An 11,716-nucleotide genomic window follows, 5' to 3' on the forward strand; every position below is an offset into this window, starting at 1 on the left:
AGTGTAGTCCAAATATGAAATTGAATAAATAAAAAGCGAATTAAAAATAACAGGACATTAAATCATCATTCTGATACCAGATTGGTGTATTTTATATTTGGCTAAAGAGCTCATCGGTGCTAGCAAACATAGGTGGTTACACGCACTAAATAAACACAAACCACATTTCCCAACTGAATAATTCAGATAAATTGGTCGAGTGAGCTATTATAATTGATGGACATATTAAACAGCAGAGGAGGGCAGGGAACAAGGCAGGCGGGCTAAAGCAGCCGAGAATCCGCTCAAATTGGTAGTAAACAAAGGGGCCGCGCACGGTGACGAGCTTTTAACAATTATTCCTTCAACAGCAGGATGCTTTTCATAAAGCGCGCTTAGTTTCTCATTCTCCCCGCCAACTAATAATAAAACCCTCGCGCGCGGAGATTTCCATTCGATGTAACGAAATATGGGTTAGCAATCATTGGCCGGAGCCGCACACTAACCTGCGATGAAGCCCTGGTTGGTTCTCGTCTCAGTTCGGCCGTTTGGTTGGACAGAAAATGGCTGCGGGAGAGCCAGTCCCTGCGCAGGGCTGAACAGTCCTGAAGGACGAGTCTCAGTCGGACACTAGGTGGCGCTATAACACTTCTGTTTTAAAATAAAAAAGCAATGTTGTCGAAATACGCCTTCTGTTGGTAGTGTTTTGTACTGGTACTGCTCTGAAATCCTTAGCGTTTGTTTTGAGAAGCATCTAAGTCTGTGACCTGATTAGCTCAAACGTTAGCTTCCCTTATGAAATGTTATAAAAAGTGGTTACTATTATTTTTGCTAGGGTACATAATTAATATTTGTGAAGATGATTGAGTTTATGTATCTCATGGATACTTTTATTTGTGTGTGTGTGTGGTGTGTGTGTGTGTGTGTGTGTGTGTGTGTGTGTGTGTGTGTGTGTGTGTGTGTGTGTGTGTGTGTGTGTGTGTGTTTACAGATGATTTTTGTTTGTTTTATTGTTTTCCAAGACTAAGACTTCATCATAAAATATATGACCATTTAAAACAGTGATAATCTGGCCCACAGTTTGGTTCCACCTTTGCATCTCTCACCAGAACGAATATTAATAAATTATAATATAAATTATTTAGAAATATTTGATCACTGAATTAAATAGAAGTTGTCTCCCATAGTTTTCCCAGAAAAAAATAATGAAAATAATGGAATATATTAATTATGAATATTCTCCCAATATACAGTCAAGCCTGAAATTATTCATACCCCTGGCAAATTCTGACTTAAAAAATTATTACTCATCTTTTATTTACACTTGAACAAAAAGTGTCATGTCCAAAATTATTCACACCCTTCTTAATAATCAATAGAAAAGCCTTTATTGGCTATTACAGCAATCAAATGCTTCCTATAATTGCTGACCAGCTTTTTGCATGTCTCCACTGGTATTTTTGCCCATTCATCTTTAGCAATGAGCTCCAACTCTTTCAGGTTGGAGGGTCTCCTTGCCATCACCCTGATCTTTAGCTCCCTCCACAGATTCTCAATTGGATTTAAGTCAGGACTCTGGCTGGGCCACTGCAAAATGTTAATGTTTTTGTCTGCTAACCATTTCTTCACCACTTTTGCTGTGTGTTTTGGGTCGTTGTCATGCTGAAATGTTCACTGGTGCCCAAGGACAAGTTTCTCTGCAGACTGCCTGATGTTGTTGTTGAGAATTTTGATGTATTGCTCCTTTTTCATGGTGCTGTTTACTGTGATTAGGTTCCCTGGTCCACTGGCTAAAAAACACCCCAAAACATTAGCTTCCCACCACCATGTTTGACAGTGAGGATGGTGTTCTTAGGACTGAAGGCTTCTCCGTTTTTACGCCAAATGAAGGCTACATCATTGTGGCCAAACAATTAAATTTTTGTTTCATCTGACCATAAAACAGAAGACCAGAAGTCTTCTTCTTTGTCCAGATGAGCATTTGCAAAGGCCAAGCGGGCTTTTGTGTGTCTTATCTGGAGAAGTGGTGTCCTCCTTGGTCTGCGTCCGTGGAACCCAGCGGTGTTCAGTGTCCGTTGGACTGTCTGCCTTGAGATGTTGCCACCAGCAGAGCCCAGATTCATCAGGATGGCCTTGGTGGTGATCCTTGGATTCTTCTTTACCTCTCTCACTATCCTCCTGGCCAGCACAGGTGCCACTTCTGGCTTTCGACCACATCCTCTGAGATTTTTCACAGTGCGGAACGTCTTGTATTTTTTAATAATACTTTGCACTGTAGCCACTGGAACTTCAAAACATTTAGAGATGGTCTTATAGCCCTTGACTTATGAGCAGCCACAATGCGCAGCCGCAGGTCCTCAGTGAGCTCCTTTGTCTTAGCCATGTCTGTCCACAAACCAACAGCAGAGAGCTTCTGTTTTTCACCTGTTGAGTTGATTAAAACAGCTGTTCCCAATGAATCAGGGTAATTAGGATGCTTTAGAACAGCTTGGACTATTTGGAATGGTATAGAACTTTGGATTTGACTGTGACAGTTTGCAAAGGGTATGAATCATTTTGGACATGCCACTTTTTGTTCAAATGTAAATAAAAGCTGAGAAATATTTTTTTCCACAATGATGCCTCTTGTACATCGTCTTTTTATCTTTTGGGAGAAGCCTGTGTCATTTCCGGTCAAAAAAACTTGCTGGTTAAATAAATGTAACTTTAAGTCAGAATTTGCCAGGGTTATGAATAATTTCGGGCTTGACTGTACATTATTCAGAAATATTTGACTACTGAATAAAATAAGAGTTGTCTGAGTTTTCCCAAATGGGAAAAATAAATATATGAACAAAGATTAAAATAAACCTAAACCATTTTACTATAATAATATTTTGCTCAAGTTTTCCCAGAAAAACGAACAAATAAAAATAATAAATGAATGTTGTCCATTTATAATGGCATGCATATCTCAATGATAATAGTAAAGGTCTCAAAAAAACAAATTATTTGTAATAAGGAATTTATTAAACTGTGGATACTAAATATTGTAAATGTAATGTAAGTTGTAACCAAGGACTTTTCAAGGATATTTCAGATGATTTCTGTGCAAATTATTCGTACAAATCTTTACAAACTTCAGTGAATTTTTCTCTTACATTACCACTGATCCATTTTTGAAGTATTGATAGTTTGTTTTTTACAACAAAAGATAAACTATTGCAGGTATTGAAATAAAAAGCTTTTGTAACATTGTACACTATACCATTCAAAAGCATAGAGTCAGTCTAATTTGTATTTATTTTTTATTTTTTTTGTTAAAGAAATTAATGCTTTTATTTAACAAAGATGCTTTAAATTGATCTAAAGTGATGATGATAATGACAATTATAATGTTACAAGATTTCTATTTCATATAAAAGCTGGTTTTCTGAAACTTGAAAAAATTCTACTCAGCTGTTTTCCACATAATAATAATAAATGTTTTTTGAGCAGCAAATCAGAATATTAGAATGATTACTGAAGGATCATGTGACTGGAGTAATGATGCAAAAAAAAAATCTGCTTATTTTAAAATACATTCAAATAGAAAACAGTTATTCTAAATAGTAAAAATCTTTCAAAATTAGATCAAATAAATGCAGGCTTGGTGAGCAGAAGAGACCTTTAAAATAAACATTAAAAATCATACTGTTCAAAACTTTTGACTGGTAGTATACATCCTGAAAATGAATCCACATGCATGTTAAATTGTATTAGGCTGACTATTGCAAATACTTAATGCACATTTCTGAACCATAAAAACATAATTAACATATTTTTATTAGAACCAAATGGGAAATGCAGAACTAAACTGTACAAAATAAAGGATACTGATGCAGAAAGATGCGTGCAAATCAGGCATACATTTAACATATGGAAACAGATAACAGCAGTTCTTTGTGCTATTGTTCTATTGTCACATGAGGCAGGATGTGCGACTCATTAAATTGCACACAGTGATTTGACTGGCACGTATGTTTAAGTTGATATTTCAAGTAATATTCAACTGGCTGAACTGTGCAGAGAAATCAGACAGATGTTTAATGAAATCCGACAATGTCATTTGAACATTTATGTCACCAGTGACATAAGAAGAAAACACAGTGTCAAAAAGCCTGTGCCCAAAAGATCGCCCAGAGCAGTCAGATACGGGATGGAGAAGCTATCAGGATCCCTGCTGCACTTCCACAAGCAGTGAACCAAAACATCAGCGAAGCCCAGCAGAAGAAAAACCTGAATGGAAGAAGAATCAGAATAAAATACCACACCTCTCCTCTCCTCTCCTCAATAATAAACATGCCATTATATCTCTTTGACCTGCCTGTGTTAAAGCAGCTACCAAATAGAAGAAAATGAAGAATGCAGTGGGTGGATCCAGACTGCCTTGTATTAGGTAAATAGTGTAGATGAAGATCAGATGACCTGGGATGGCCATCGTGAGCAGCACCTGCGCTGATTTTCCATTCGGTCCTGTTAGAAGTAATGAAAAGTGTTTTTTGTCTTCATTCTGAAACCAGAAATTTTATTATGTTTTTAATTATGTTGCAGCCTTATGGTAAACGGTTTTAATGACTTTTTCCCCCACATCAGTTTACACTCCATACACCGTAATGACAAAGCAAAAAACAGATTTCTGACAACTTTGCAAATTTCTTAAAAATAAAACTGAAATAAGTACATTGCATAAGTGTTCATACCCTTAACGCAGTACTTCGCTGAAGCACCTTTACAGCCTCAAGTCTTTTTGGGTATGATGCGACAAGATTTGCACACCTGCATTTGGCAATTATCTGCCATTCTTCACCTCATCTCTTCACCTCTCAAGCTCTGTCAGCTTGGATGGGGTCTGGCTGACATTTTCAGGTTTCTCCAGAAATGTTTGATTGTGTTCAAGACAAGGCTGTGGCTGGGCCACTCAAGGACATTCACAGAGTTGTCTATAAGCCACTCTTGCTGTGTGTTTAGGGTCATTGTCATGTTGGAAAATGAACCTTCTGTCCAGTCTGAGGTTCTGAATGCTCTGGACTGGGGTTTCATTAAGACTATCTTAATGTTTTGGTGCACTGAGCTTTTCTTCTACTCTGATGAGTCCCCCAGTCCCTGACACTGAAAAACAGTCCCACAGCATGAGGCTGCTACCACAACCCTTTACTGTTGGGATAGTACTCTGCAGGTGATGAGCAATGCTTGGTTTCCTTCAAACATGATGCTTGGAATTGAGGTTCATCAGACCAGAGAATGTTGTTTCCCACAGTCTGAGGGTCCTTTAGGTGCTTTTTTGCAATTCCCAAGTGTTTGGCCACACCGCCATAAAGCCCAGATTGGTGGAGTGTTGCAGTGATGTTTGTCCTTCTGTAAGTTTCTCCTATCTCCACATATGATCATGGAGCTTAACAAGAATGACCATCAGCTTCTTTTTAACAAGTATAACCAAAGCCCTTCTCCATCAATTGCTCAGTTTGGCCAGGAGGCCAGCTCTAGGAAGAGTCCTAGTTGTTCCAAGCTTCTTCCATTATGGAAAATGGAGACTACATGCTTCTGTGAGCCTTCAATGCAGCAGAATTTTTCAGAACTCTTCCCCAAATCTCTGCCTTGATGCAATGCTGTTTCTGAGCTCTACAGGCAGTTATTTTGACCTCAGGGCTTGGTTTTTGCTCTGATATGCATTTTCAGCTGTTAGACCTTTTCTGAGAGGTGTGTGCCTTTCCAAATCGTACTCATTCAAATTTATTTGCCACAGTTTAACTCCACCCGAAGTTTAGTAACATCTAGAAGCAATATGAATGCTCCTGAGCTATGTATGAATACTTATGCAATGGAATCATATCATTTTTTTTATTTCAACTTATTTTTATTAAGTTGTTACAAACCTGTTTCGTGCTTTGTCATTATGGTGTATGGAGTGTAGATTGATGTGAAGAAAAGTAATTTAAAGCAGTTTAGCATAAGGCTGCAACATAAAAAATGTGCAAAAATAAAGGGTAGGCAGGTGAGTTTGATCAAGGTTTAAGCTAAACTCTGCCAGAATTAAGCCTTGATTAATAAACATTGATGGAAATCTGTTACCTGTTGTGCAAAAGCTGCGACAGGGGCAGTAACATCCTTTAGAGTTGTCTGGAAGTTCACCCAGTGGACAGTGAAAATGAAGATACGTGGCTATACGACTAGCCTGGATGGAAACCAGATTACCACCAACACCTTAAAAGGATAGTTCACCCCAAAATGAAAATTCAGTCATTAATTACTTACCCTCATGTCGTTCCAAACCTGCAAGACCTTCAGTCATCTTCAAAGACAAATTAAGATATTTTCGTTGAAATTCGAGAACCATCTGTTCGAGAACCATGCTCAAAGCCCAGAAAGGTAGTAAGGATATCGATAAAATAGTCCATGTGACATCCGTGGTTCAACTGTAATGTTATAAAGCTACAAGAACACTTTCATAAAATTAAAGTTGATCCACTGATGTCTCATGGACTATTTTAATGATGTCCTTTCTACCTTTGTGGGCCTTGAATGTGGTAGTTGTGTTGCTGTCTATGCAAGCTTTCGGATTTCATCAAAAATATCTTAATTTGTGTTCCAAAGATGAACGAAGGTCTTATAGGTTTGGAACGACGTGAGAGTGAATAATTAATGACAGAATTTTTATTTTTTGGTGAATTGTCCCTTTAAGGAGGTTGAAATTGAAAGGTATGTATAAAATTTGAAACAGTCGGTTGATCATAACATAGTGCATCTGCTTCAGTCTGACCCACCATTTATAACTGGACTGAAGAGAACAACTCCTTCAAGCTTTGGATCTGTAATGGCACGGTCCAGAATTAGTCCTCCAAGACTGGAGATATGAAACAAAAACCAACATAAGCTGGTTGTACCAATATAATTGGTACAGTTGCACCATCACAAAAAGGTACATGCTCGACCAAGTGGGGAACATTTACCTGCTGATCACCATTGCGGTTATTATTGGCTCCCAGCTGGACAACAGCAGTTTTTGGCTTTCAGTATGTCGAAATGAAAGAATTACCCACACCGGCGTCAAGCACAGGAAAACAACACACACCAGGTAGGTGATATAAGGGTATGGTTCTACAAACAGAGAGAGTTACAGCATAATAGGGTATTAAAGGGTTAGTTCACCCAAAAATTACAATTCTGTCATTAATTACTTACCCTCAAGTCGTTGCAAACCTGTAAGACCTTCATCTTCAAAACACAAAATAAGATATTTTTGATGAAATCCGAGAGCTTTCTGACCCTGCATAGACAGCAACGCAACTACCACGTTCAAGGCCCAAAAAGGTAGTAAGGACATTGTTAAAATAGTCCATATGACATCAGTGGTTCAACCGTAATGTTATAAAGCTAAGAAAATACTTTTGGTGTGCAAAAAAATAAATAAAATAACTTTACTCAACAATTTCTTCTCTTCACTCTTAAAAATAAAGGTTCTTTATTGCCACTGATGGTTCCATGAAGAACCTTGAACATCTGGAACCTTACAAATGCAGAAAAGGTTCTTTATAGTCAAAAAAGGTTCTTTAGATTTTAAACATTTTTCTTCAAAATGGTTCTTTTAAGAACTGTTTACTGAAAGGTTCTTTGGGGAACCAAAAATGGTTCTTCTATGGCATCGCTGCAAAAACATTTTTTTATTTTTAAGAGTGTTCTGTGTCAGTCTTTGATGTGCGTTCACAAGTGTAGCACAAAAGCTCTCGGATTTCATCAAAAAAAATCTTAATTTGTGTTCTGAAGATGAACAAAGGTCTTAAGGGTTTGGAATTTTCATTTTTGGGTGAACTATGCCTTTAAAGACAGTAAAAAAACACACACCTCTTAGGTGGAACAACAAACTAGACTTTGAACAGTTACAGGTCTTCTATTCTCACCTATGCAGTAAAAGAAGCCTTGACTGATGACGGCGAGCAGTCCAAGTGTGATGATGTCACCTAAACTGGCAGCGATGGGCGTGGCTATGTTGTCAGGGTTCACGCCCACTTTCTTGGATCCAAAAATCACACCAACCATTACGATGCCTAGAAAGATTTGCATATATCAAATCCATTCAGCATTTATACATGCTGTATGAAAGGAGAATTTCATTTTTACATGTACATTACTATTTAATTGGCTTTTGAAAGAAATTAATACTTTTTTCACTTATTAGTTCACGTCCAGAATGAAAATTTCCTGATAATTTACTCACCTCCTATGTCCTCCAAGATGTCTTTCTTTCTTCAGCTAAAAAAAAAAAAATTAAGGTTTTCGGGGAAAACATACCAGGATTTTTCTCCATATAGTGGACTTCAATGGGGATCAACGGGTTGAAGGTTCAAACTGCAGTTTCAGTGCTGCTTTAAAGAGCTCTACACACGACAAATGCTCATCTTGCACTAGCTGAAATTCACGCATTACGAAATCATGTTGGAAAGGTCATGCGTGACATAGGCGACCCAGTGTTTACAAAGAGAACGTGCAAAGAAAGTCAATGGGCCTGTGATTTTTTCGCCCTACCTTAACTTTCTGAACCAAAGTACACAGACGAAGAACTAAATGCGCATGACCTTTCCAATGTAATTATGTGACACACATCGCAGATTTACTGCAAGATGAGCATTTGTGGTTAAGAAGTATATAAAATGTTGTTTTTTAGAAAATGACTGATTGTTTCGCTAGATAAGACCCTTATTCCTTGGCTGGGATCCTGTAGAGCCCTTTGAAGCTGCGCTGAAACTGCAATTTCGACCTTCAACCCATTAATCCTCATTAAAGCCCACTATATGGAGAAAAATCCTGAAATGTTTTCCTCAAAAACCTTTATTTTTAATTTATTTTAGACTGAATTAAGAAAGACATGAAAATCTTGGATGACATGTGGGTGAGTCAATTATCGGGTCATTTTTTATTCTCTATTCATGCTAAATGCTGATAATGTGAGTTATGTGGCCTGAGGGTGTTGGGTCTATATTCAGGGCCTGTATGGAAAATGGGTTTGCATGGCCAAGATCACAAGCCATGAGTTACTAAAGTGAGAATAACCTCATGATCCTCACCGCAAAGATGATGTCCTGCTTATCTGATACCCATGAAGCATTTAAAGATTATAGACGGTCTATTTTAAGCAGAAAAATTGGTCAGAAACAAAAGCTGGAAGCAAACCCTGTAGGAGTGAGGCTGTGAAGGCTGTCACCACACTGCAACAGCAAAGCAGAGCTACATGGTTTACGATAAGCTCTTTCTCCAGGATCCATCCAAGAGCCGAGGCTACCAGAGCAGCCAGGAAGCCCAAAACTGTAGCTTGTACCTGAAGAGACAAATGGAGTTTAATGAAGAGAAGAGAATTTTACTAAGGAAGCATCAAATGAGCTGGATTAACCTGTTTGAGGGCGAGATTTCCGATTATCAGGTTCCACTTCTCGCTTGAAGAGTTAATTCTGCCAACATTCACCTGCACAGATATTCAAGTGTTGTTGAATGACTGTTTATTCATTTACTTTAGGCAATGTAAGGCATTAAATTCAATAAACCTTTTGATTTTGTTCAAACCGCAACATTTAAGTATAACCCTGAGGGTTGTTTTCTTCACTGTAGGGTGTGAAGTTCCTCACCATGACAAACAACATGTGATGAAGTGGAAAGAACACAGATGCAATACAGCAGAAGTAAATCATATAGTGGGATGGAATATTGAATATTGTATAAGATTTTTCAAAATAGAGCAAACAGCAACAGATTCAGTTTTTTGAGCAAAACTTGAAAAATGGGTATTTTCTATAAAACAGTTTTTATTGCTTTATTTTATAAATAATTCAACTGATTAATCAAGTTCTGTTTAGTGATAGTTGTTCATGAGTCCCTTGTTTGTCCTGAACAGTTGAACTGCCCGCTGTTATTCAGAAAAATTCTTCAGGTCCCACAAATTCTGTTTTTTTTTTTTTTTCAGCATTTTTGTGTATTTGAACCCTTTCCAACAATGACTGTATGATTTTGAGATTCATCTTTTCACACTGAGGACAACTGAGGGACTCATATGCAACTATTACAGAAGGTTCAAACGCTTACTGATGCTTCAGAAGGAAACATGATACATTAAGAGCCGGGGGGTGAAAACTTTTGAGCAGAATGAAAATGTGCATTTTTCTTATTTTGCCTAAATATCATATTATTTTTTATTAAGTACTGCACTTCAGAAGCTACAGAATATACTTACATGTTTCCCAGAAGACAAAATAATTTAAATTGACCCTGATCTTCAAATTCAAAACATTTTTTCTTAATGCATTATGTTTCCTTCTGAAGCATTTGAACCTTCTGTAATAGTTGTATATGAGTCCCTCAGTTGTCCTCAGTGTGAAAAGATGGATCTCAAAATCATAGTCATTGTTGGAAAGGGTTCAAATGCATTGAACATGCATTTTGTATGATCCCTTTTATTTTGGCAATGAACATTTTGCAGATTCTGCAAGGTGTACGTAAACTTTTGACATATATATATATTGCTTTGGGACTGCCATAAGACTGACATAAACCAGCCTGAAAATAAATGCTGGTTCAGTAGGGTTTTATAGGTAAGTAGATAACATAGTAATCTTACAGCGGTGGAGAGTCTTGATGCCAGTGTCATCTCTAGGTTCCCCTTTAAGCCCAGTAGAGGTGGGACAAGGATGAAGATTTTGCTCACATTACGGAAAACGTCCCAGTGCTGATTTATCAACAGAAATAGCATCCATTTACAGTCAGCTTAATCAAAATCCAAATTATGATCATCATCTCCCTACTCACCTGCACTATGTCCAGCAACATCCCTGCCAGAACTGTCCCAAAACCTGCTAGAAGGAATGGAAACAAAATCTGTAGCACCATAGCTCGGACAGACTCGCTCGGCATCTCCTGGCCATGAATTTGTGATGCGGTCCCAGAGGCCAACGCTGTCCTGTAAAACTCATTTGGAAGTAAGGGATCCGATTCGGAAAACTCTTTACTGCTGTAGCTTGATGTTCTGTCGGGTCTTCTGTTCTCTGGGGTAAACTGATGCCCATTTTCTCCGGATAACAGGTGAGCTGAGGTTAGCTGACACTCTTTCTGATTTTCTTCACTGACGGATCCCATTGTCATCATACAACCGTATCAAAAAATATATTATACAGTCTTGAGTTTGAATTTAAGGTACCAAAAGTTGTTTGTTGCAAATAAATAATGTGCGTATAGATGAATTTTAGATGATTTAAGTGAGTTTGATGATATAGCTGCTTGAAATCTCACCTGAAAAACATGAAACACTTTAGCCAGGAAATCAAGAATAATAATACAAAAATTATCAACTTAAACGTATTTATTTCAGCTAGTTATCAACCAAACACTTTTCATTTTTCATAAGTTTCACTTCATGTACTACAATAACTATAACTGGAATAAAAAGTATAAAAACACTATATAGATAGACATACAAAAAGTTAAATAAAAATGACAAAAACATTTTTACACACAAAATTACTAAAACTGAAATAGTAAATTGTTTGAAATAGTAAGCTTTAGGTTCAAAATTAAAGGTTTTTATTTATCCTTTAAAAAAAAAATTATAATATGTTTTTCATACAAATTAACCAAATTGAGATGCAAATAAACTGTAATATTTACAATAATGTTATAATATATTACAATAAAGCATGGAATGGTTATAGAACAGTGTATGAATAATAAACAAAACTGA

At 37.2% G+C, this 11,716-nt stretch overlaps 1 protein-coding gene across 1 annotated transcript; it reads right to left on the reverse strand.

The window, feature by feature from the left end:
• Nucleotides 1-3,727: 3,727 nt before the first annotated feature.
• Nucleotides 3,728-11,262, reverse strand: LOC141301620 (solute carrier family 41 member 2-like). Its single transcript, XM_073831818.1, has 10 exons — nt 10,789-11,262; nt 10,601-10,708; nt 9,383-9,454; nt 9,166-9,310; nt 7,896-8,042; nt 6,948-7,095; nt 6,762-6,841; nt 6,070-6,201; nt 4,325-4,473; nt 3,728-4,236 (listed from the first exon to the last, which is right to left on the reverse strand). Exons 1-10 carry the CDS (start codon nt 11,122-11,124, stop codon nt 4,075-4,077), a joined length of 1,479 nt encoding a protein of 492 aa, XP_073687919.1. The 5' UTR covers nt 11,125-11,262; the 3' UTR covers nt 3,728-4,074.
• Between the last annotated feature and the right edge of the window lie 454 nt (nt 11,263-11,716).

Source organism: Garra rufa, chromosome 25 (assembly GCF_049309525.1).
Source record: "Garra rufa chromosome 25, GarRuf1.0, whole genome shotgun sequence".
NCBI classification, from domain to species: domain Eukaryota; kingdom Metazoa; phylum Chordata; class Actinopteri; order Cypriniformes; family Cyprinidae; genus Garra; species Garra rufa.